General features: G+C 41.0%; 1 protein-coding gene across 8 annotated transcripts in view; it reads left to right on the top strand.

Moving 5' to 3' along the window:
* The first annotated feature begins 1238 nt into the window (after positions 1-1238).
* The window catches only part of EYS (eyes shut homolog), a 537363-nt gene continuing 510883 nt past the window's right edge, over positions 1239-27718 (top strand). The window contains exons 1-4 of one of the 8 annotated variants that reach the window (XM_081187035.1): positions 1239-1415; positions 3281-3403; positions 7275-7379; positions 24694-24816. In XM_081187035.1, coding sequence (XP_081043161.1) covers positions 1265-1415; positions 3281-3403; positions 7275-7379; positions 24694-24816 — 502 coding nt within the window. In that variant the 5' untranslated portion in view covers positions 1239-1264. The other 7 variants (XM_081187040.1, XM_081187037.1, XM_081187041.1 and 4 more) reach the window with 7 other exon arrangements.

The following is a 27718-nucleotide window of genomic DNA, read 5'->3' as shown; positions in this document are numbered from 1 at the left end:
ACTTATTGTCGTATGAAATTACAGCCATACCTTGGATTACAAATGCTTCAGGTTGCGTTTTTTTGGTTATGGACGTGCCGAAACCCGGAAGTACCGGAAGGGGTTACTTCCAGGTTTTGGTGGTTGCACATGCACAGAAGCGCTAAATTGCGCTTTGCGTATGTGCAGAAGGGCCGATTCGCAACCCACGCAGCACTGCAGGTTGTGAACATGCCTCCCGCACGGATCACGTTCACAGCCCGAGCATCCAATGTATATCTGATAATTTCACCAGACTTCATTTCGATTTGTGTCCAAAAATGGAAGCGCGTGATCTAAGGATGAAGTTCAGACAGGATAATGCAAGTGGGTTGTTCTCTTCCATCGCTGGACTCTGGGAAAAATAAAACTTGGTATTCACGCCAATAATTTTTGTGGATTGGTTGTTATCAGGAACAGAGACATGGGTCTGATTAAAGTCTGTATGTGAGTGAGATCTGTTACTGTATACATTATTAATGAACTCAGGGTAATTGTAAAGTTTTATGACTTAGGGATCAGTAGAAATTGGTTCCACGGTCATTTTGAGAAATTATGAGAATATGCCTTGCACTGTGGGTGCTGATAGCTTAGCATTAGTCATGGTCTTCCCGCAGCCATGGCCTGTGACAGCACTTAATGATAGTCATTTTGTAGCGTGACCATGCATTAGAATAGATTTACAAGAGCATAAAATGTCACATACCAAAGTGGAGAGTTCTTTGTCAGCTCTTAGAGAAAGAAAAAAAACCCTATACACCTGGGAGTGACGATTGTCTGCAACACGGGTGCAAGCCGAGCATTCAGATGAAAGCAAGCCGTAGAGAAATAAGAAAACCAGAGCGTGAAACTTTGTTGGCAGATTAGGCTGCAGAATTTATACAGGCTCTCTTGGTAGTTTTGCTACCATTGAAAAGTGTGAGGAATGGTTGCCTGGGGGTTGGGCTTTTCCTGTGGTGGCCCCTAAATTGCAGAACTGCCTCACCGTCAGAGGTGCATCTAGCACCGTCGTTGTACAATATTTCCCACATTCATTATTAATACATTTCCACCGACTGAAAGGATTTGTAGATGCTTCTGCCCGTCTCCTCTGGCTTAGCCAATCAAAATAATCCCTACTAGTAGGCCTCACCACTGTCTGCAGCAACTCTTCCCCCCCAGAAATGGCTTTGATAGGGCAGTGGATTCTTTTGTCCTTTCCCCTCCCCTCCCTCCTTTGCTCTGCAAGAAACTGTGTGGGTGTGTCATGCAACCTGTCAATCAGCCCACCTTAAGCCAATCCGAACCATGCGTTCTTTTTGTGAGGGTGTTCACAAGCCAGTCAGAACCATACATTCTTTTGGAATCTGCAGAGAGGAATTTCCTTCCCAGGACACTCTGTGGAAGAAACAAACAAGGTAGCCAGCCATTCTTACAAATACTGTAATAGGTTAAGATCTGGCGAAGGAAAATAACAACCTTATAAAATACAGTGCTACCTCGGGTTACATACGCTTCAAGTTACAGACTCCGCTAACCCAGAAATAATACCTCGGGTTAAGAACTTTGTTTCAGGATGAGAACAGAAATCGTGCTCTGGCGTTGCGGCAGCAGCGGAAAGCACCATTAGCTAAAGTGGTGCTTCAGGTTAAGAACAGTTTCAGGTTAAGAATGGACCTCCGGAACGAATTAAGTATGTAACCAGAGGTACCACTGTATACAGTTTTGGGTGTGTCCCCCCTTTGTTTTCTCTTTTGCACGGGTTTTGTTTCTCTCTCTCTTTTTTGTTTGTGTCTCACCATGTTTGGTGCACATACAGTTATGTACTTTTTGAACTTTCAATAAAGATGTTACTAAAAAAAAAAGCTAGCCAGCCTTGAAGAAGTAGCAAGCTTTTAAGCTTATTTTTGAGAGGGGGGAGAAAGGGGACAGAGAGAGAGAGAGAAGGCAAGAAGAGAAGTGTGTGCTTTTGCTTTTACCTTGGTTTGCTGCTTCTTAGTGTCTGTATATTCCTCAAAAAAAAACCAATAACCTGAAGTATACATTTAATGTTTTAAAATGTGTATTAATCGTGTTTTGATTTTAATTTACTGTTTTAACTGTTTTGTTATGCTTTGGGAGACTCTAGGATAACTCCTCTGTTTTAGGAGATGGTATAAATGCAGCTAATAGATTAGGCCCACTTAACTAGGAGTGAACGCTATTGAATGCAATATGTAGACACAGGGTGGCAGCCCAGGGTAGCCCCCAGACCCAATAGACTGATTTGTTCATGTGCTGCCTTCCCATGACCATCTATTTTGTGTTGAGTCAATTAAAAGAAGTGAGCCTGGTCTTCTTTCTTTTATCCTCACAACCCTGGGACATGCTGTTAAGTCATTACTATGCCTCTTTAGGGCTGTACCTGTATTTCTCTCCCTGTCACACTGGAACAGAAGGACTAGAAGTTAATGGTTATTGAGGTCTTTCTTAAACTAAAGCAACACTTCATTTCCTGAGCATGTTCCAAGACTCAGCTTCTTTTTTTGTACAGTAGACGCTTTAGCAACCCAGGTCGTTGAGTTGTTGTGAAAATGAAAAAATCTAAGCAAGAAATATGCTATAGAAATTGAAATATACTCGGAGTCAGGAGTGGATTTCATGCTCTTTATTCAGCTCATAGTGAGGAGGAGGAATGGAAGTTCCCCCAGAATGTCTGCTTTATATACATTATTTACACAATGGGTCCCACGTGATTGGCTAATTCTGGGATTCTCTTGTAGGCCAATCAGGTTGCGGATTCACTTCCACCTGGAGCTGGATTGGGTGGCTCCTGTGGACCAATCAGACTGCTGCATTCTGGAGCCTATTGTTCTAGGACCAATCAGACTGCTGCATTTTGGATCCTATTCAACTCAGTACATAACAGAAATGATAACCATGTGGGTGATTATTTTGCACGCAGGGCTAGCCTGGTGTCATGTTCATGAAAACCCATTTGCGTAAAGCACTTCCTAAGTATTTACAAGTTGTGGTGCTCTGACACAGCTTTATGCTTGCTGCCCTTGTTCCTTTAAATGTGATCCTTCTTTAAGGACAAAGGGGGATAATTTACTAATGACAGATGAGGAGCAAGGCAGCTTTTAGAAGCATTCACTGTGAGCCATAAAAAGAGAATTATTTCTGTTTTACAGAGTAATTTGATAAGGATTGATTTATTATTTACAAAAGAGAGGACTGAAAAAGGAGACACAGGTGTAGATAAAGAATATACTGCCCCCCTCTCTCTTTCTCCTCAACCAAGGATTTGAAGGCCTGAACTGTGAAATCAACTTTGATGACTGCTCCTACGGCTTCTGTAAAAACAATTCGACGTGCTTAGACCTGGTTGCAGACTACGCTTGTGTTTGTCCTCCAGGCTTCATGGGTAAGGTATAACCCAAGCCTTTAAATGAAACAATAAATATTTAAAGACTCCATTATATCGTGCAAAATTAAAAGTAAATAAGTGCCCATAATGACATTTTATACACTGCCACACTGCTAATAAAAACAGAATAAGTAACACATTGCAATAACTCCCGTCAATTATATTCCTTAATCCTCTGATCATAAGATGAAAGTTGGAAATGCTGATGTTAAAGTTTCCAAGTTAATTAACAGGGATGTTAAAGCATACTCATGATTTTTTCATCACTAACCCACCTGATAGGAAAAAAAATAGTAACTAGTTCAAGTACATACTACACTCAGACAAGTAATGGACACTCCACACATTAAAAAGCAGTGAGTTTTTTTGCGATGGTACTCTCTGGTACAGAGTACCACCACCTCTTATTTGTACTGTCCATGTCAACCGTTTTGCGCTGGCACCCGTATCACTTTTATCAAGATATGACTACTGGGACCTCATTTTTATCTCCTGCTCCAAAGAATTTTAAATATAATTATTAGCTTCCATGCCCCACTCAGGACTGGGGTACAAAAAATGTGTTGATAACTGTTTCTAAGAAGAGTTTTCTGTTTTCTTCAAGTATACATACATACTGTATACATCAGCTGATTAGGAATTGCTGATTGGTAATGTAGAAGTCCAAACAGCATCTACACAATATCCTGGAAATCTGAAGGCAGAATCTATTAAAATGCACAAATGAGGGCTTCCAACTTAAGGCCCTGTGTTTCAAGGACCTTCAAGAGGCGTCATATACTAAACTAAACAGTTAATTTCTCTATAAAGGATAAAGAGTTGAGCTACCAGTGAGTTGCATAAAATTAAAGGGAAAATCAATTATGGTTCAACAGCACAATTTTCTCTCCCTGTTAGAAATTAACCAAAGTGCCTTGTTTACATGAAATCAGAGGCATAATTTGCTGAAAGTTTCTCATCTGCAAATAATTAGCATGATTTCTTTAATTAGAACCAAAGCTTAAGAGTTGAAATCATCTGGAGAAAATGTGTTCATTCATCAACTAAGAATAAAATGAGATGAAATGAGACTTGTTCTTCCTTTTTTGTGGTTGGTGTTTAGGGAATGCTACCAAGCTTTCTTATTTTCACATTTCAGTTCATGTCCTTTATTTTGGAAACAAGAAAATGAAAACAATGTTTCCACTTGAGACATAGTTATAAGTTAATGCATTAAGGATTTCTTTAATGTCTTTTCTGATCATGATTGAGATAGAGAAAGGTAATAATAACAACCACTGCTACAATCACAAATTTTGTCCTCGACTGAACAACAACAAAAACCCAGCCAAGTATTCTGGTTTTATGATTAAAACACAGGCTTAAAAGTCATTAAAACAGACTCATTTGGATTCATTCCTACTCTGGAGGGATCTATGAAGTCTATATTCACAAGTTAATCACATTCAGTTTCAATTCCCTCTATTTACTCACTCTGTAAAATGGGAATAATAGTGATTAGGCATTCAGGTCTTTTACATATACATATAAGACTAAAGCATTTAAAACACCATAATTGTGTGATTTAGCCACTGTTATATGTCCTTTTTTTTTAAAGACCTGTATAGTTGGTCTGTTACTCCCATTTTACAGATTAAAATTAAGATTGACTGCTAGTGACTTGCAAATAGTTGCTAGATCCATAGCTGAGGAGATTCTAGGACCCAAGAAACTAAGCCTGCCACATTTCAAGCAGGTTTGTTTAAGAGTTTTATACCATTAAGTTTCTTGTTTTAAAAGCAATGAAAAAAAAGTATTTTATGCCAGAACTAGATGCAATTTACAGGCATGGTGGTCCATTCTGAAGGGATGAAGGCTGCCAGCTTTCAGAATAATAGGTACAGTGACTCTCCCACAAGTAGTGCCAGATTTACGTATAAGCTAAACAAGCTATAGCTTAGGGCCCCACTTACTTGGTGCCCCCCCAAAAAAAATAAAGGAAAAAAACCTGGATGTACATTTCCAGTTGTATTTCAGTTCAACAATTACTTTGATAAAATACATACTTTGTTATGTGCAAATGGCTTTAGATACCTATTAGGTCCATAAATTACCATATAGCGTATATTCAACACAAAAAACAGCAACAATTTGTTGTTGACAAAGGACAGCTGGCCCCATTAAATCCGGCCCTGCCCACAAGGGCAATATTTTGGGGTGGGTAAAATAAAGAACCGCTTAACCTCTCTTAATAATTTGCTGGCAGTCAGTCTGAAAACTAGTGACATGAGGGAGGTGCCACTCAGTAAGTGGGTAATAGTAGGTTGGCAATGAGTAGCACAACTTAAGGGGCAAGCAGGCTTAGTTGAGTGGGGAAGAAAGTACCATTCATAGAGGGGGTAATGAATGACAGCTACCCTACCATGAAAGAATATGATAATGCTTTGAACAAGCAGACTAAAACCCAGAGGAGAAAAAAAGGCAAACAAATCGAATTGAATAATAACTGAAACACACATACAGCAGAAGCAGCAGGAGGCTGAGCTCAAGAGAAGTTTGCACAGAGCTAAAGAAAAATAAGAGAAAACAAACAGGATGACTAAATAACTAAAATAGGAATTTGTTTATTGGAAAACAGAAAGTGATTGGAATAAAAAGGGACAAGTACATCGTACGCAAGACAATCCACAGTTGAACTGAGCGTAGTAGGGTGGGTGGGTTGACCCTATACTAAGCTCTCTTCAAAGTTTGCAAACCAACGTGAGCTTGGGCGGGAGGAGAAAGGAAACCCGGCAGACTGAAAACAAATTGATTTAAGTTTTTGCTTTTAACTGTTTGTAATTGGTAAGGATGCCAGTAATCCAGCATTCTTCTAAATGCCCTGCTTTCCGTCAACATCCCTCTCACAAATCACCGTGATCGGAATGTCCTGGGGAAAGAATTCACTGTGATAACCTAGACCTGACCATCAAAACAAAACATTCCCCCTCTCCACCTCCCAAACTCACTGTTTCTGTAAACTTTGTCCTGTGGAAAGACCTTAACCACAATTCCAGGTCTGGATGACATGGTAAGCCACACCTTACCTTGCCATGCTGTCTTGTGCCAAAAGAACTTGGGAGAAGCAAAGCAGGTATGAGCTCCTTCCCAGGAGTCAGAACATTTGTGTGGTCCTCGCTTGGCCATAGTTTGGCTCACTGAGATATGCAAACCAGGCCAGTGTGGTTACTGTTACCAATATAATTTGAAATCTTACGGCTTTAATGTGGCTTCACTCATGCATTCTGGAGCGTAGGGTGGAGTTGTTAATGGAAAATGCTGGGATTAATGGCACGCTATCAACTGGCTATGGAGACTGTAAGAATGGTTGTACCTGTGTTTTGTATGTAATACTACTTTAGTACTTCAGGTTTGCTACTGAGCTGCTGCTGAGCAAGGCTAGGATACCACTTACTACTTGGAGATGGTGCAGCTAGTGGCCCAGTGTCCGCCATTTTGATATGCCCATAAGATCAGGCTGTTACTTGGTCTTCACTGGGGTCCTTCATTGCTTGCCAATGTGTTTAAGTCCGTAGAGACACTATACTAACTATAATTATATTGCAGCTAATGGGATGTTATAATAACCACACAAAATATATTAGTAAATACTTTATTTGCTTCGTATAATCCTGCCTATAAAGATCTAATTTATTTAACTGCTATCTGTGATCTATAAAAAAACCAAAAACCTCTTTCCTTTAAAGCTGTCAGGCAGACATAAAATACAATGTTCCCAACCAGGAAAAGTTAAATTATGTAGTTGTCACTTGGATTATGAAGTAGCCTTTTTGCTATCCCAAACCCTACATGATTTATAGTTTTAACGTTTCATTTTCTTTTCTGTCAGACAAAAACTGCTCAATGGACATTGATGAATGTCCCTTCAAGCCCTGCAAAAATGGAGCCAGTTGCCATAATTTGATTGGCGAATTTTACTGTAACTGCTTGCCAGGTAGGTGCTCAGGTGTTACGTGGGTGAAGAGTTAAGACAAATGTTTGGGACGGAAATAGAACTAATTTCTTCAGATGCATTATTTTAGATTCAAATTTGCTTTGTACATGCCCCTGCCGCCCCCGCCCCCATCACCCACGCACAGAAGCTATACAAATGTTCCTGCAATGCACAGCACATTTATTATTAGGACAGCATCCTCTATTTTTATGAATTTGGTTGCAGACCATGTCGCTTGAATACCTATCTGAAAATGAGGTGTTGCATACTAATGAGGAGAGGTTATTTTATATGAAAATATCAACTGCATTCATAATAGATCCTGCAGGGTGTTCCAATTCTAAAACCTTTAAATATGATAATACACTGATTTGCAGGACACAATTGTAGAAGAATTCTGTTGTTGTGCATAGGCTGTGCTGAAAAAAAACAACCATCCATGCCCCTTAGCCTTGCGGGGCTTAGAAGGTTTAGTATGATGAATAGTGTTTTCATTTCTGTAGCTCCTTGCTTTATTTATTTTTTTAATGCCAGAAATTTGGTACTTCAGATTGCTTTAACTTGTTAATCACAATACCTACGGTCTTCTCTCTCCTCCTTTCCTTCCTGTTTTATACATTGATAAAAGTTAATACCATGTTTTGTTTGGTCATGCAGTGTTTTTTATTAACTCCCAATATATGGCACAAACTGGAAACTAAGGCCCCAATCCTAATTCTGCCATTTAATCTCTGTGCAAGCAGATCAGGATGAATGCTCAGTAAATAGGTCATCTGGAACCCCCAGGTTTGCAGTGGTAAGTGGTAACAGATTCAGCACACCAAGCAAATTGCACCAGAAGCGGCTTTCTCATGCTGGCCACATGACCCAAAAGCTGTGCCAGCTCCCTTGGCCAGTAAAGCAAGATGAGCGCTGCAACCCCAGAGTCTTCCGCGACTGGACCTAACGGTCAAGGGTCCTTTTACCTTTTTGTACAGTAGCCAAGTTTCTGCAAACACTTGCACACCTCTCCTTATCCTCCATTGAGGCAAACAAGGAATTGTCAGAGTTCAAGGACACATTCTAGCAAAGGCATGCAAGGAGGGTACAAAGCAGAGCTTGTGAGGAGTGTGGCTTTGGATGGCATGTGGCCTGGGAGAAGTCCCCAGGGCAAGATAAAGGGGCCTAGAGGGCCACATTTGGACCCCTATCCTGAGGTTCCACAACCCTGTTGTACACATTTCTCAATATAGTTGTGGCTCTTAAAATTGGTATACAGTGGTACCTCGGGTTACATATGCTTCAGGTTACATACGCTTCAGACTCCGCTAACCCAGAAATATTATCTCAGGTTAAGAACTTTGCTTCAGGATGAGAACAGAAATTGTGCTCCGGCAGCGCGGCAGCAGCAGGAGGCCCCATTAGCTAAAGTGGTGCTTCAGGTTAAGAACAGTTTCAAGTTAAGAATGGTCCTCCAGAACAAATTAAGTAGTTAACCCAAGGTACCACTGTATGTTGCTTACACTCTCCATGGCAATAAAATACCAGCCACCAAAAGCTGGGCTTAAAAAGTCTTCATCAAATGTCTTAGAAAGTGTGCCCCAAATGGTACCACTCAAGTCTAGAGTAAACCATGCAATGTCTCATGTGCGTTGAAATTAATTTGCCTATCATCTCTCAGCAGGACACGTCACAGTGTAGGAGAGGCAAGTGTACCAGACTCTGATGACCATTTTGGGGCCTGTGGAGCTTGTTGATGACCCGTGATTGAAGGTCATGTTTGCTTTGGTGGCTAGAGAGTGAGGTTAGGGACTTGGAGACTAGGATTCAAATTCACACTTGGCCATGAAGCTCACTAGGTGATATTGGGCCAGCCACTGCCTTTTAGTCTGCCCTACTTCCTACAGTTGCTGTGAGGATTAAATAAGAATACTAATCATATGCCACCATGAGCGTGGAGGAAAGGTGGGATGTGAATGTAGTAATCAAAATAAATATGATTTTAGTGTATGGCCTTTGAACAGGGTGACCACAATCCAACATAGTTAAGTCATTGGAAGTCAATGTTCTGTTAGCAGGGGGTAATTCTAAATGGCAGCCAACATCCAAATGTCAACAAAGATCACACCCTCCTCAGGTACCCTTGTGCCAAGTTTGGTGATACCTTGATACATGTGCCATATAAATTTTATGAAGCAAACAGACAGACATCTATAGGCTGTATGCTTCCAGGACTGTATGCAGTCTTACTCAGGAATCCTACATGTTTGCATAGAAGCAAGTCCCATTGAGTTCAGAGAAGTTTATTCTTCATTAAGTGGGCATAAGATTGCAGCCTGAATGAATTTATTCACAGCTATTCCTTTCTTCAGCACACAGCACTTGTAGCAATTTTCCAGGTGTTCTGAAAATCAGTTGATAATGTTGTCTCAGCTCTTTTTATCCTTCAAAGTCATTTTTTTGTACGAAACCTCATAATGTTTGTTTTCAGTGCCATTCTCCCAGAAAATGTGTAGTGTGGAATGGTTCATAAATCTAATTCATGGCACATTTTCAAAATGCATACAGCCCTATAAAAGCAGTTAAAATAGCAATAGTCTAGAAACAGGGGAATAGTATATGCTTGGTATTAGAGACCTGGATGTTCTAATGAAAATCTCTGTTAGTCACTCATGCAGTCATTTTATTGTTCAGAGTGGTTGGCAGCCCTATTCCTATACATCATCACAGCTGCCCCGTGAGACAAATCATTGCCCCCTTTACAGATAGGGAATGGAAGCTGAAAGTTCTCCAAGACCATCCTTTTTGCTTGTGGCTGCAATGGGGTATTGAGGGCAGTTCCCTCAGGGCAGATTTTCTTGCCAATGGACTATCTTTCCTCCCACTTCTTCATATTTTATTAGACCGTATGTGTCACACTGAATGAGGGACAGAGATTAAATAAATGTTTTAAATATTTGCACATCAATAAAATAAACTAGCGATTGCCAACATTTTGGGGTCTGGGGCACATTTGGAAATTTGAAAATGGCTGCTGTCAGGAGTGTGGCCTGCCACAAAATGGCCGCCGCTTCCAAAAGAGCAGGAAAAGGAAAACAGATGGGAACATAAAATAGTTCAAATATTGGGGGGGGGGGATCTATTCAATTTTGTTTGTTTGTTAACAAAAGATGTTAGGAAAACGTTCTACTTTTCCAGATGCTGTTAAGTCTTGGTTGTTATGCCACTATTGCAGCTGTGCTGCTGTAGTATATATATATATATATATATATATATATATATATATATATATATATATATATATATATATATGTATGTATATGTATGTGTGTGTATATATATATATATATATATATATATATATATATATATATATATATGCAGGTTTTGGTGTCTTCGGGTGTCTTCCCGTGTAAGAGTTGGGGTGTCTAGGCGACGTTTCGACGAGGTCTCACTCGTCATCTTCAGGCTGGTGCTTTCGGCTTCTTGTTACTAGAACAGAGCAGGATCTCAGTGTTTGAGTTCCTATAAATACTGTTGAGGGGGTGTGGTGTATAGCCTCCAACGTTCTGGGCAGAGAGGAAGTTCCTAGGTTAATGTGCCTTTTCTTCTTTTGTTCATTAATTACTTGAGGGATATCTTGAGTGATTACTTGAGTGATATTCTGAGTACCACTTAGGAGGGTCATTAGGTGTGGATTAGTTGCTAAAGCTTTCGTGTCTTGACCTCTTGAGCTTGTGAAGAGTTTTTCTGAGAAGATGGCTGTACTGCACTTAGTTGTGCTCTGGCTTGGCTTCGTGTATAGGGGCGAGCTGTGGTTTTGTGCCCTGTGCCAGCCAGATCTGTGTAGGGATTGCAGGGGGGTGCAGCATCCGGAGGTGCCACTATGGTTTGGCTACTGGATGGTGTCTGTAATTTATCTGTGGAGAGGGTCTGGGTTTGGGTCTGGTGTGGTTGATTGGAGATGGCGTTCTGTGTGCCTCTGGTTCTGGTGTCGGTTTTTGTGGGGAGGGCTAATTTCCAGATGTCTGGCAGGCGGGACGTGTCGTCACGCTTGTTCATGTTGTGAGGGTGTTTCTCTATCTCGATGGCTTCCATGATTATTCTCTTGTGGTGATGTTCCATGTTAAAGAGCAATTTGGAATCTGCAAAATTAATTTCGTGTCCTGTTTCTTTCATGTGTTGGTAAAGAGAGGAAGTTTTTTCTTCTTTTTTGACGGCATTCTTGTGTTCTGCGATACGTGCATTTATTCGTCTGTTTGTTTGTCCAATGTACGTGGCTGGGCAGACTTTGCAGGGTATTTCATAGACCCCTTGGTTTTCTAACTGGATTTTATCTTTTGGGTTTCTGAGGATATTGGCTATTTTTTGGTTGGTGCAAAAGGCTGTTTTGATATTGTGTTTATGGAGGATTTTGCTAATTTTATCTGTAGTGCCCTTGATATAAGGAAGGAGGGCCATGCCATTGTTTTCTTCTGTGTCTTGGTTTTTGGGGGGTGTTTCTTTTTGGATTAGCTTCGTAACCCTGTTTTGCTGGTATCCGTTGGCGATTAACACATTTGAGAGATTCTGTAACTCAGTTGTCAAGTGGTCTTTGTCAGCCAGGCGTTTGGTTCTGGAGATGAGAGTCTTGGCTACGGAGTTTATTTGTGCAGGGTGGTGGTGTGATTGTGCATGTAAGTAGCGGTTGGTGTGTGTTTTTTTCCGGTAGATAGTGTGTCCTAGGGAGCCATCAGGTTTTTTGTAGATTAGGACGTCAAGGAAGGGAAGTTGGTTGTTGGCTTCTATTTCCATAGTGAATTGTATTTTGGGGTGTAGGCTGTTGAGATGTGTGAGGAAGCTATCTAGTTTTTCCTTCCCGTGTGGCCAAATTACAAAGGTGTCGTCAACATATCTGAGCCAAAGTTTGGGTTTGTGTTCTGACTTGTCTAAAGCATTGGTTTCAAAGTGTTCCATGTACAGATTTGCGATGACCGGTGAGAGGGGTGATCCCATAGGTGCTCCTTCTATCTGTTTGTATCTTTGTCCATTGTGGATGAAGTACGTGTTGGTTAGGCAGTGGTTGGTCAGGTCCAGGATGTATTCGGGGGGATTGTATTTGTTTTGAATGGCTGTCAAGGCTTCATTAATGGGCACTTGTGTGAAGAGAGATACAACATCGAAGCTCACAAGTAGGTCATCGGGATGTAGGTTTTGCTTCTTTATTGTTTCTATGAACTGGAAGGAGTTTGTAACGTGTGAAGCGATAGATTCTGCATAGGGCTGAAGTTGCTTAGCGAGAAATTTAGCGAGATTTTGTAGAGGTGAGCCTATGGAGCTGACTATTGGTCTGAGTGGTGTTCCTTCTTTGTGTATCTTGGGGAGACCGTAGAGTTTGGGGCATCTGGATGATTTTTCTCTGGGGATGATTCTTAGCTGGATTTCTTCACTGATAGGAGAGGCTTTTATTTTGGATTTGGTGGTTTTTTCCAGATAGGTGGTGGGATCTGTTTTTATAGGTTGGTAGGTAGGGTCTTGGAGTAGATTTGATAGTTTTGCTTGGTAGTCCGATGTGTTCATCACAACAGTGGCATTACCTTTGTCTGCTGGGAGAATGATTATGTTGTTGTCTTTCCTCAGGTTGGTGAGTGCTTTCTGTTCTTCTTTGTGTAAATTGCTTCTGGGTGGTTTGCTGGAGCAGAGGATGTTGGTGACTTCAAGTCTGATTTTATTGGCTTCATCTGGGTTGATTTTGGTTAGGCTAGCTTCGACTCCGCATATGATGTTTTCCGTGGGGATGCGTCTCGGGGCGACTGCAAAGTTGAAACCTTTGGAGAGTACTTTGGTTTCAGTTGAGGTGAGGATCCTGTCTGATATGTTATGTACTGTTTGTTTCATGGGTTGTTGTGGAGGGTGGCTGGGCTTCTGGCGTTTCTCTAGTTTGTGGAGTTTGTTGGTGTGTATGTCTGTCTTATGTGAGGACTCTGTTTCAGCTCTCCAAACGGCTAGTTGTTTGCATTTGTCCCAGAGTGCAGGGTGGATTTTGTTACAGAGTTTGAGGTGAAGAGTGAGTAGATCTTTGTTGGTTTGGTTTAGTAGGTATCTTTTCTTATGTAGTTCGTTTCTGATTAGGGATAGTTCAGTTCGTTTCAGGATCCTTTCGGTAGCTGGGGTTTTAGAGTGGAATTTAAGTTGGAAGCATGTGGGAATTAAGTTGTTGTCTCGGCAGTTGCGTAGGAACAAGAGATCACATAAGATGGTGGCTCTTCGGATTTCTAGTTTCTCGTAGGTTCTTGTCAGCTGGAAGGTTTCCTCCCCGTAGAGGTGAGATATTTGCTTTCGTAGATTTTCACGGGTACAGGAATGCAGGTTTTGGTGTCTTCGGGTGTCTTCCCGTGTAAGAGTTGGGGTGTCTAGGCGACGTTTCGACGAGGTCTCACTCGTCATCTTCAGGCTGGTGCTTTCGGCTTCTTGTTACTAGAACAGAGCAGGATCTCAGTGTTTGAGTTCCTATAAATACTGTTGAGGGGGTGTGGTGTATAGCCTCCAACGTTCTGGGCAGAGAGGAAGTTCCTAGGTTAATGTGCCTTTTCTTCTTTTGTTCATTAATTACTTGAGGGATATCTTGAGTGATTACTTGAGTGATATTCTGAGTACCACTTAGGAGGGTCATTAGGTGTGGATTAGTTGCTAAAGCTTTCGTGTCTTGACCTCTTGAGCTTGTGAAGAGTTTTTCTGAGAAGATGGCTGTACTGCACTTAGTTGTGCTCTGGCTTGGCTTCGTGTATAGGGGCGAGCTGTGGTTTTGTGCCCTGTGCCAGCCAGATCTGTGTAGGGATTGCAGGGGGGTGCAGCATCCGGAGGTGCCACTATGGTTTGGCTACTGGATGGTGTCTGTAATTTATCTGTGGAGAGGGTCTGGGTTTGGGTCTGGTGTGGTTGATTGGAGATGGCGTTCTGTGTGCCTCTGGTTCTGGTGTCGGTTTTTGTGGGGAGGGCTAATTTCCAGATGTCTGGCAGGCGGGACGTGTCGTCACGCTTGTTCATGTTGTGAGGGTGTTTCTCTATCTCGATGGCTTCCATGATTATTCTCTTGTGGTGATGTTCCATGTTAAAGAGCAATTTGGAATCTGCAAAATTAATTTCGTGTCCTGTTTCTTTCATGTGTTGGTAAAGAGAGGAAGTTTACTCCGTAGCCAAGACTCTCATCTCCAGAACCAAACGCCTGGCTGACAAAGACCACTTGACAACTGAGTTACAGAATCTCTCAAATGTGTTAATCGCCAACGGATACCAGCAAAACAGGGTTACGAAGCTAATCCAAAAAGAAACACCCCCCAAAAACCAAGACACAGAAGAAAACAATGGCATGGCCCTCCTTCCTTATATCAAGGGCACTACAGATAAAATTAGCAAAATCCTCCATAAACACAATATCAAAACAGCCTTTTGCACCAACCAAAAAATAGCCAATATCCTCAGAAACCCAAAAGATAAAATCCAGTTAGAAAACCAAGGGGTCTATGAAATACCCTGCAAAGTCTGCCCAGCCACGTACATTGGACAAACAAACAGACGAATAAATGCACGTATCGCAGAACACAAGAATGCCGTCAAAAAAGAAGAAAAAACTTCCTCTCTTTACCAACACATGAAAGAAACAGGACACGAAATTAATTTTGCAGATTCCAAATTGCTCTTTAACATGGAACATCACCACAAGAGAATAATCATGGAAGCCATCGAGATAGAGAAACACCCTCACAACATGAACAAGCGTGACGACACGTCCCGCCTGCCAGACATCTGGAAATTAGCCCTCCCCACAAAAACCGACACCAGAACCAGAGGCACACAGAACGCCATCTCCAATCAACCACACCAGACCCAAACCCAGACCCTCTCCACAGATAAATTACAGACACCATCCAGTAGCCAAACCATAGTGGCACCTCCGGATGCTGCACCCCCCTGCAATCCCTACACAGATCTGGCTGGCACAGGGCACAAAACCACAGCTCGCCCCTATACACGAAGCCAAGCCAGAGCACAACTAAGTGCAGTACAGCCATCTTCTCAGAAAAACTCTTCACAAGCTCAAGAGGTCAAGACACGAAAGCTTTAGCAACTAATCCACACCTAATGACCCTCCTAAGTGGTACTCAGAATATCACTCAAGTAATCACTCAAGATATCCCTCAAGTAATTAATGAACAAAAGAAGAAAAGGCACATTAACCTAGGAACTTCCTCTCTGCCCAGAACGTTGGAGGCTATACACCACACCCCCTCAACAGTATTTATAGGAACTCAAACACTGAGATCCTGCTCTGTTCTAGTAACAAGAAGCCGAAAGCACCAGCCTGAAGATGACGAGTGAGACCTCGTCGAAACGTCGCCTAGACACCCCAACTCTTACACGGGAAGACACCCGAAGACACCAAAACCTGCATTCCTGTACCCGTGAAAATCTACGAAAGCAAATATCTCACCTCTACGGGGAGGAAACCTTCCAGCTGACAAGAACCTACGAGAAACTAGAAATCCGAAGAGCCACCATCTTATGTGATCTCTTGTTCCTACGCAACTGCCGAGACAACAACTTAATTCCCACATGCTTCCAACTTAAATTCCACTCTAAAACCCCAGCTACCGAAAGGATCCTGAAACGAACTGAACTATCCCTAATCAGAAACGAACTACATAAGAAAAGATACCTACTAAACCAAACCAACAAAGATCTACTCACTCTTCACCTCAAACTCTGTAACAAAATCCACCCTGCACTCTGGGACAAATGCAAACAACTAGCCGTTTGGAGAGCTGAAACAGAGTCCTCACATAAGACAGACATACACACCAACAAACTCCACAAACTAGAGAAACGCCAGAAGCCCAGCCACCCTCCACAACAACCCATGAAACAAACAGTACATAACATATCAGACAGGATCCTCACCTCAACTGAAACCAAAGTACTCTCCAAAGGTTTCAACTTTGCAGTCGCCCCGAGACGCATCCCCACGGAAAACATCATATGCGGAGTCGAAGCTAGCCTAACCAAAATCAACCCAGATGAAGCCAATAAAATCAGACTTGAAGTCACCAACATCCTCTGCTCCAGCAAACCACCCAGAAGCAATTTACACAAAGAAGAACAGAAAGCACTCACCAACCTGAGGAAAGACAACAACATAATCATTCTCCCAGCAGACAAAGGTAATGCCACTGTTGTGATGAACACATCGGACTACCAAGCAAAACTATCAAATCTACTCCAAGACCCTACCTACCAACCTATAAAAACAGATCCCACCACCTATCTGGAAAAAACCACCAAATCCAAAATAAAAGCCTCTCCTATCAGTGAAGAAATCCAGCTAAGAATCATCCCCAGAGAAAAATCATCCAGATGCCCCAAACTCTACGGTCTCCCCAAGATACACAAAGAAGGAACACCACTCAGACCAATAGTCAGCTCCATAGGCTCACCTCTACAAAATCTCGCTAAATTTCTCGCTAAGCAACTTCAGCCCTATGCAGAATCTATCGCTTCACACGTTACAAACTCCTTCCAGTTCATAGAAACAATAAAGAAGCAAAACCTACATCCCGATGACCTACTTGTGAGCTTCGATGTTGTATCTCTCTTCACACAAGTGCCCATTAATGAAGCCTTGACAGCCATTCAAAACAAATACAATCCCCCCGAATACATCCTGGACCTGACCAACCACTGCCTAACCAACACGTACTTCATCCACAATGGACAAAGATACAAACAGATAGAAGGAGCACCTATGGGATCACCCCTCTCACCGGTCATCGCAAATCTGTACATGGAACACTTTGAAACCAATGCTTTAGACAAGTCAGAACACAAACCCAAACTTTGGCTCAGATATGTTGACGACACCTTTGTAATTTGGCCACACGGGAAGGAAAAACTAGATAGCTTCCTCACACATCTCAACAGCCTACACCCCAAAATACAATTCACTATGGAAATAGAAGCCAACAACCAACTTCCCTTCCTTGACGTCCTAATCTACAAAAAACCTGATGGCTCCCTAGGACACACTATCTACCGGAAAAAAACACACACCAACCGCTACTTACATGCACAATCACACCACCACCCTGCACAAATAAACTCCGTAGCCAAGACTCTCATCTCCAGAACCAAACGCCTGGCTGACAAAGACCACTTGACAACTGAGTTACAGAATCTCTCAAATGTGTTAATCGCCAACGGATACCAGCAAAACAGGGTTACGAAGCTAATCCAAAAAGAAACACCCCCCAAAAACCAAGACACAGAAGAAAACAATGGCATGGCCCTCCTTCCTTATATCAAGGGCACTACAGATAAAATTAGCAAAATCCTCCATAAACACAATATCAAAACAGCCTTTTGCACCAACCAAAAAATAGCCAATATCCTCAGAAACCCAAAAGATAAAATCCAGTTAGAAAACCAAGGGGTCTATGAAATACCCTGCAAAGTCTGCCCAGCCACGTACATTGGACAAACAAACAGACGAATAAATGCACGTATCGCAGAACACAAGAATGCCGTCAAAAAAGAAGAAAAAACTTCCTCTCTTTACCAACACATGAAAGAAACAGGACACGAAATTAATTTTGCAGATTCCAAATTGCTCTTTAACATGGAACATCACCACAAGAGAATAATCATGGAAGCCATCGAGATAGAGAAACACCCTCACAACATGAACAAGCGTGACGACACGTCCCGCCTGCCAGACATCTGGAAATTAGCCCTCCCCACAAAAACCGACACCAGAACCAGAGGCACACAGAACGCCATCTCCAATCAACCACACCAGACCCAAACCCAGACCCTCTCCACAGATAAATTACAGACACCATCCAGTAGCCAAACCATAGTGGCACCTCCGGATGCTGCACCCCCCTGCAATCCCTACACAGATCTGGCTGGCACAGGGCACAAAACCACAGCTCGCCCCTATACACGAAGCCAAGCCAGAGCACAACTAAGTGCAGTACAGCCATCTTCTCAGAAAAACTCTTTACAAGGTCAAGAGGTCAAGACACGAAAGCTTTAGCAACTAATCCACACCTAATGACCCTCCTAAGTGGTACTCAGAATATCACTCAAGTAATCACTCAAGATATCCCTCAAGTAATTAATGAACAAAAGAAGAAAAGGCACATTAACCTAGGAACTTCCTCTCTGCCCAGAACGTTGGAGGCTATACACCACACCCCCTTAACAGTATTTATAGGAACTCAAACACTGAGATCCTGCTCTGTTCTAGTAACAAGAAGCCGAAAGCACCAGCCTGAAGATGACGAGTGAGACCTCGTCGAAACGTCGCCTAGACACCCCAACTCTTACACGGGAAGACACCCGAAGACACCAAAACCTACATTCCTGTACCCGTGAAAATCTACGAAAGCAAATTATATATATATATATATATATATATATATATATATATATGTATATGTATATATACATACATACATGAATGAATCCAGGAATCCAACTGAGACATGTCTTAAACAGGCAGCAAATCAAAACAGAACAGCAACGGGAGGATTCCTGCATTGCTTCCCTCACCTCCACGTTTCCCCCCCAAAAGTTTATCAAGCTGCCTATCAGCTGTTCCATGTGGCTAGCTGGCAGCAAAACAAATGATTCCTGTGCTTCTTTTCCTACTGCAAAACACACATTTTTAAAAAAGCCTTTCAAGCAGCTGCCTGCTGGCTATACCATGTGGCTGGCAGGTAGCAAAACAAAACAAAAAAAGTAGCAAGTGGGTGGAGCTGAGGACTATTAAGCAAAACAAAAGCAGGAAAGGTGCAGTCTAGAGAGGCAAAAAACAGCAGCTCTTTAGGACCCCAGGGGCACCTACTGCCTGATGTCCAAACAATCACAGCTTTGACTTCACTCATTGACTAGAAACAGTGATAGGTGGGAGCAGCCAGGCTGGTTCTCCATAACTTTGTTTTCCCGCCTAGGAGGGCTAGATAAGTAGAAGAAAAATTCCTGAAAACAAGTTACAGGGATCAATCAGAGCTGCACAAAAAAAGTATGAGGAAAACTCAGTACATAGAAACCTAACCCATTGTAAAATTATTACCAAGCGGCAAAAAATGAAATCTTAAAGCAAGGTTTTCTTCTTTCCGTTTGTGTTCTGCAGAAGTTACAGCACAAAAAAGCACCAGAGCAGGAGCAATGAGGAGGTGGGGATGGGACTGCTTGGGTGAAACAGAGATGAAGCTAAGGTGGAGGCTACATTCATATGCAGTTTATTCCATATCCCCCAGCCTTTCCCTAATTGTTAATTTCCACATTATATTTGAGCTTTCACATGACGTGAAAGCAACTTCCAGAAACATAGCAGAATATAATGCAAGTTCAGAGCTCATTTCCATATTACTGGCTAATTGATTTTCACACACACAAACACATACACACACCTGGCCAGGTGACTGAACGATCTCTGAGATTTCTTTTTTAGCTAAGATATGCCTCTAGCTAGCCTAACAACTAAAGCCAGATGTGTTGTTTTTTTTAATCACCTACTGGCAATTGCATTTTCTTTCTCTCTGATTCTTAATGGTTTTAGACAAGAGGCAAAAGGATATTTTGTGTCCAGATAACTCACAGAACTAAATAATTGGAGAAGATCAACTTGGAAATGCCAACTTTTAATATATAAGGTTTTCCAACGGAATGAAATTCCCGGTGAAGAAGAGCATCTGCATTGCATATTCTTTTAGTTGCATAAAATTTGATACAAGACATGGAACTAGCACAGACACTGCCTAGATGCAATGAGCTGGAGGATCTGTGGCAGGAGAAATCTTTTTACCAGTTTCACGTTCTCTAGGCAAATATGCCATGTTGCATTGCTCTTATATCTGATGCAATGCAACATAAAATAATACAATAAAAACAAAGCAGTGGTTTATTCCACTGCTATTCAACAATATATATTTATATTTGCAGTTAATGCACAGTTATCCTGTGTATTAAATACCCTGAATGAAGTATCACAGAAATTAGAACTGCAAGAACTGTGTGACAAATTCACACATTTTTGAAAAAGGTAATCGCTCCCTCTTCCAGTGCATTCCATGATGACCTTTTCAAGAAGTAGTTATGAGCATCACTTTATATGCCTACTGATAAGATAATAATTGATAGCTAGCATTAGGCTTTAGGGGCTCCAATCTTGGAGGTGTGACCCAGCATTAAAGCCTGTAAACCTGGATCAGTTCATAAATGACAATGAAAAGACAAGGCATACTACAAGGAAACAAACACCTTTGGGACAAAGGCATTTGGGTAGCCATTTATACTAGCTCAAGGTTATCAGGGGAAACAGTGTCTCTCTGGTTGTCTTCTATGCAGCCATAATTCAAAGATACGATATAATAACAATGTACTCCTTTCTTTTATTTTAGCAGATGCAGGCTTATTCCTTAATGCAAGGTTTCTCAAAGTGGTTGATATTAAGGCCCTGGAGTTTATGGGATTTTGCAGTGGGTGAATAAAACTGTAGGGGTGGGATCAAAAAGGACCAGTGGAGGAAAAGAAGTTTACAAATTATAGTGTGCAAAAAGTAATTAGGAACTATGAGCCTCAAAAATAAGAGAGATACCACAATACAACAGACCATGGTGCTTTACTGCTAAATATAGGTGAAGATTTTCACCTGTTAAACGTTACATATATAGTGAAATTGGTTCAATTTACATTCCTTCGAACTTGGGTTGAGGTCAGTGTCAACTTTAGAAACTCATTAAGGGGTCAATAAACTCAAAAGTTTGGCAAACCCTGGCTTAATGTGACACCCAACTACCAATTCTAGTTCCCTTTCAAATTAGGAGTGGGCTTCCACTGCTCTTAAATGGTTACTGAGCTAGATATGCTGCAATGGCAATAGCTTTTCAGTATTCAGTAAATAAGTATAATTGACCCCTTTTGCTTGAAGTACTAGCAAGTGAAAGAGTGAAACACTGATTTCGGTGTGGCTATTACTACCATGCCAAGTTTAGTGTTCTTGCATTCATTTACAGAGCCCTAAGCAACCTAGGTCCAGAGTACCTTAGGGATTGCCTTGACCCTTATATCCCAGCTCAGTCACTGAGACTCTCTGTAGGAGCGTCATTGGTGAGGCTCAGCCGACAACAAGAAATGAGCCTTTATTGTTATTCACTTACTATTGTGGAATACCCTGCCAACAGAGGTTCAACGGGTGCCTTATACATAAAATATATGTGCAGGTCAGTAGTGAGGCTAGGGCGCCTCAGTGAGATTACCAGATTGACTCTTCCAGTGTGCCTGAACCACCACAAACTCACTTTTGCACAGCCCTGCATCACCCCTGGCACTGTTCCGGGATACAACAGGGTGCCGCTGCTGGGAAACCATGTTCACAGCACTGCCACTCCTCGTTGGTTGCTCCTGCCAAATAGTACTTAAGGAATTTCAACCGTGCCAAACAGAGAACATGACATTCTTCTAGGATGCTTCATGAAAGTCAGTCGTTGCTGCACAGATATGTCACTTGAAGGCCTGTGTGTCATCTGTCTCATGGGAACCTCCACTAGACTCCATGGTTTCCTTTCATCTCTCCTTGTCCCTGGTGCTAGGAACACCACTGTTAAAAGAATCGCTTCTTTTCTTATAGGTTGCTGAATAATTAAATTCTTAATAATGCCACTTTAACCTTACAAGTAGGGCTTGCACTCTTGCTATTATAGATGTGAGCACAGTGTAATCAACAGGAAGCATTTGCCCATGTTGTAGAAAAATTCTTGCTTATGCTTCAGAATGACCCCTTTGGGCAGTCGTCAAATACTCTTATCCTGCTGAAAATGTTCCTGGGAGATTTTCTGAAAACCAAACCAAAGTTGAACCCTTCCTTCCCACTGATTATCAAGAGGATATTTAACTGTGACTTGCGCCAAGGAAACCACAAAATTTTCACAATGCCTGTGAAAGCTTTCTTTTTTGTGATGCGAAGACAGTCAATAAAAAAATAGAAAAGGTAGATGAATGCAGATCAAAATGGTTTGGCTTTGTTTTGTTTTGGAGGGGGAAGCCTTTAGTGTGATGGAGGCTCTACTAAATCAGATTTAAATGTATATGTCATTTGGAATATAGGGAATAGTGTTCTGTAATTCCAAAAAGTCATTGTGAAATTCTTCCATGGTTAAATGTCTGTTTCTGTCTAGTAGGAATTGCTACCCCATTAAAGATCGCTCCAGCTGTTGCATAAAGGACAAGTCACACCTCCCTGGAATGGGGGGATGATTGGGGAAGGCTGATCTTTGCAAATTCATTGGTAGCCACTACACCCTCCCCTGGATTCTGAACAGGCAACTTGAAATCACCAATGGCTCATTGCACCAAAATGCAAAAGAAATTTCAGTACTGCCCTTTGATCTTTCTCTGTCCTTCATAAGAATTTAGATTCTCAAAAGAAAAAGTTTATGCTACAGAAAACTCTGAGCATCTGCAGAATGCATTTTCCTCTCTGCTCTGTAAATACAACCACCTCTAATACATTAAGAATCTGGACCACTGACTTTCTTTAGGGATGCAGCCAAGTAGTTGTGGCCACAGTGAACTGCTTTCTACAGACTTCCAGGCATAGGGGAGTTCTGCATTCCCCAGTTTATAGTTTCTTGAATGTCTACTGCAAAGTAATTCTTGCTAGTTCAGTAGGAGCTGCTCCTAGGGAAGTGTGCATAGGATTGCAACCCTAATCAGGGAAGAAGGCACAAAAAATCATTTTGATGAATCTCCCCAGTCTTTCTGGAACCTGCAACATACAAGCTCGCCTCTCTTAATGAAAGGCATGTTCTTAATTTGTGTATCAAGAGTTCTTGCTTCAGCTGACTGTTTTAACTTACCCCGTTAGCAAATGTGATAACAGCAGTTTGAGAACTGTCAGAGATAGTTAATAGAAAAATAAAATTGTCCCATTGCTAGAAAATAGCCAACTTTATTATGATGCTAATTACTAGTTTTTGATGTCATTTGTATTGCACAAGCATTAAGCGGTTACTGGGCTGGCTTTGAAAGAAAGGTAGCTAGCATTATTAAATTATGACATGTTGAGTTTAAAGGACACATGTCCACATATGGACACTTAAGGAACACAACAGAAATGGCTGCAGAGAAGTTCTTTCAACCAAGCTCATTGATAATTGGTGCTGATAGGCACCTCTAATAGCCTTCTCTGGCATACTGATCACAACGTTTCGCTTTCACTCTCAATCTTGTTATTTGTGTTACTTGTATTGTTTAAAAATAAAGCGAAGAACAGAAATGACATTCAAGAGCAAGTATAAAAATCAGTGTTTTTGCTTGTGCTTACAGAATTGTAATGGACACTTATTTTCAAAGCTTTCACATTCTTGTTCTGCTTACATCAACATTTCCTTCTTCAAACAGTAGCCCTGTAAATAAGATTCTTTACAGAAGTTGAAACGCTAATAAACTCCAGTGGTGACGGTGTCGAGATTTTCCGGAATTCAAGGAATTGCATGCCTTTTGGCATCTAATGTAAGAGTTCTTAACCCCACTCCTCCCTCAGAAAACTATTCTGATGTGCCAGAATTGCTCAATAAGTTGTCGGCACATTTGCTTTGAAAATAATTAAAGCAAAAAGTCAGTGCTGTGTTCACTTACCTGTGAATAAGTACCATAAAACTAGGTAGGGCTTACTTCTGAGTAGACACATACAGAACTGCACTGTTGGAAGTGTACATTTCAGATCTTTTATAAGGCTGTGCTAACATGTCACATCGCTTCAGGATCTAGAGAAGGCACTGGTTCCCTCTCTGCAGTCCCTTGTTCTTCAAGGATTCTTGATTTAAATTGAGGAGCTTATTCTGTCCGTTTGAACAAGCTACTTTTCTACCTAAATAAAACAATTGCTTTCTAGTAAATTAAAAAAAAAGTCATCAAGCACCATAATACATGTTTTTAGATCAAACAAAAAATGAAGATGTAAAGAATCCTTCTGCTGCCATCCCACTTACCTGGAAGTAACCCTCATTGAACTCAGTGGGGTTCGCTTCTAATTAGACATGTAGAAAATGGCAACGTTAGTCACTAATATTGGGAGGGGGCCATAAAAATAATGGGTATTACTTTGACATTTATTTTTCTTGAGTACCAACTTTGGAATGCTGTTAAAGCATTGTAACTAAAAACTTTGAGAAATAATGTTGATAGGTTTTTTTATTTACCTTGTGGAAAAGTTATATGTATATATATATATATATATTTACAAGACGTTTCTGCAGTAATCTTTGCTTATTCACTTTATTTCTCTGTTCAACAGGTTTTACTGGTAAGCTGTGTGAAACAACTATTGGTGGCTGCTTGTCACGACCTTGTGGCGCTTTCAGTCTATGTGAAGATGGAGTTGATGGTTATCATTGTTTCTGTGCACCTGGTTTTATAGGTAGGTTTGGATCTAAAGATACTTTAAATTCATTAAGCAGACCCCTTCCCCCAAACTGCTGCATAGCAGCTACTATTTTGTCAGTTTGTTGTCTATCAGTCCTACATAGCTCACTTCATATGCTTGTGGTTCCTGCACGATCATTTATGGGAAGATGCGAGAATCTGCTGCTGGATTCCTAAACCAGCAAGGATTATGTTGAAGGTGCTAACTGCATAAACACATATGTAGTGGGACTTAAATAAATATATAGTCACTACAATTTGTATGAGAAGGCCCTTTATGAAAGGGCCATAAGAATTTCACAAATAAAAATAGTGGCATCCCTTGGCTCATAGAGTTGGTTGGGTGGATTTTAAGTGTTGCTCAGTCCAGCAGCCTTTTGGGTGAGAACTTGCTCGGTGTCTGAATTAGATCCCTGTTACAGAGCTGGCATTTGTTCTCTAGTACCAAACCGCACATAGCACATCATGAGAGATTGGCTAAAATTATATGAGAATTTTTAAATAACCCATGGGATGTGAATTGTCTATTCATCTATGCACTGATTAAGAGGGGTAGGTCGGAACATAGGAGGATAAGCTCAAACCAGCAGTTAATCAGGGCTTCGCTTGACCTGGATATTAGGAAGAGGAGACACAGCAATATCTGCAGCAGAATTCTCCTTGTCTCCATTCTCCATCACTCTGCCTTCAGGATTATCTTTCGCAATTCCCTTGTAACTGGAAATGCATAATACTATTCCTTTCCCTGTGTCAGTTTGCTATCCTGTCAATCAGAAGTCAAGGAGGAGGACCACATGACCTAGTATCCCTGGCCACTGGAGTTTTCTTTTCACTGTCTACTTGTGCTTCAATATAATTGATTACTGCAAACTGTAAAGTGCTGCTGTGAAACCTAACATGCTTGCTGGATGTAGCTACTTGGAAATCAAAAATACTAGGGTGATTTTAACAGGACTCTGCATTTAGATAGTACACTGGTACCTCGGGTTAAGAACTTAATTTCTTCTGGAGGTCCATTCTTAACTTGAAACTGTTCTCAACCTGAGATACCACTTTAGCTAATAGGGCCTCCTGCTGCGACTGCGCCTCCGATTTCTGTTCTCACCCTGAAGCAAAGTTCTTAACCCAAGGTACTATTTCTGGGTTAGTGGCGTCTGTAACCTGAAGTGTCTGTAACCCGAGGTACCACTGTAGTTCATGTTGGAAATTCACTATCAGAATTTTGGCAGAAAACCAATTATCCTGGCTTTTGTTAGATGTGGAGTCATTGTTCACCACTTCCAAATGAAATCATAATGACACCAAAAAGTGTACATTTAAAGTAGACAGCCAATGTGATTTTTTAATGTATATTTGTAGATTTCTCTCTCTCTCTCTCTCTCTCTCTCTCTCTCTCTCTCTCTCACACACACACACACACACACACACACACAATATTTATAGACTAGTCACACAGGTCAGTTGGTTAAGCATCTGTGTTGTAACCGTAGTTGATGGTTTTGTTTTGCTTTTTAAAGCATTATTTATGGTAGTCTCAGTAACTTGTATTATTCAACACCAGATTTTGATGTTGTAAATCATGCTTCTACAGAAAAAGTCATCCCTTGGGAGGAAAAGGGTTTATCGTGCTCTACTAAAATAAATACTTGCTGAAACTCTAACACAACTTACCTGGGAGTAAGCCCCTATTGAATTCAGTAGTACTTTATTCTAAGTAAATATATATTAATACATTTATTAAATTTGTATCCCACCCTTCATCCAGAGATCTTAGGGCAGTTTGCAGCATAAAAATACAATATAAAAACACAAAATACATAATAAAAATAAGAATAACCCTCCTTTCCAGACACATTTAAAAGGGTATCGGATATTAATCAGGTACAGGCTGATTTTCTCCTGGGGCCTAAATGAATGAAGGCACCACCTGAACTTCCTAGGGGGAAAACACTGCAGAAAAGGGCCATACTCATGTTGCCACCCTGTGGACCTCTCGTGGAGGGAGCACACAAAGAAGGGCTTAAGATGAATCTCAGGGTCTGGGTAGGTTCATATGGAGGGGTGAATCCTTGAGGTATTGCAGTCCTGAACTGTTATAGGATTTACTCCCAAGTAAGTACATATTGAATGACATTGTTAGTCTTAAGTCTAATTTGAAAGTTAAGCACATGCTTCATTCTCTCTCATTAAAATTAGGGTTTAAAATGCTTGACAATTGCTGAGCCATTCCCTTTGATTGCAGAGAAGTAAGCAGTCATGCCCACCATGATTACAACTCTTAGAGCTGACCTTAAATATACTTTCAGATTGCTAAGGGGTGATTACTCCTTTTATCATTGACCAACATCTTTCTTTTAGAATATTAATTTCAATGGGAAAGCTTTTATATTTTCAAATTCTAGGTTCTAAAAGAATTTCATTCTAAATACCTCTAATGGGTCTGCATTTACCCATGAAAGAAACTGCTGAAAGCAAATGTTTTCTTGGCTCAATAAATCACTACGATCACCTCAAGAAACATACATCATTCCTCTGCTTTATTAAGGGGAACTTGAAAGAAAAAAAATTTGTGAAACAAAATAGACACAGTTAAGCTTCAGCACCACTCAGTCTAAACAGTATTATATCTGAATTATTTGTTTAATATATTTATATCTCACCTTTCTTCCATGTTGGGATTCTAGGCAGCTTAAGACATTTAAAATTATAATTATATAATGAAGAGTAAAAAAGCAAACTAGTTAAAAACAGCAATTAAAATACTTCAGAACAGAATTAAAACTAGCAATCAAAACAGTAAACACAATCTAGCCTTGTTCACTTTTGCAGCTTTGCTCTATGGACTTTATCCGATAGGTGTAAAGAACATTGCAAGTAAGCATGTGCATGAGCTCTGT

The sequence above is a fragment of the Podarcis bocagei genome (assembly GCF_964188305.1).
Source record: "Podarcis bocagei genome assembly, chromosome: 3".
In the NCBI taxonomy this organism is placed as follows: Eukaryota; Metazoa; Chordata; class Lepidosauria; order Squamata; family Lacertidae; genus Podarcis; species Podarcis bocagei.
This window is presented reverse-complemented; position numbering and strand designations above follow the sequence as displayed.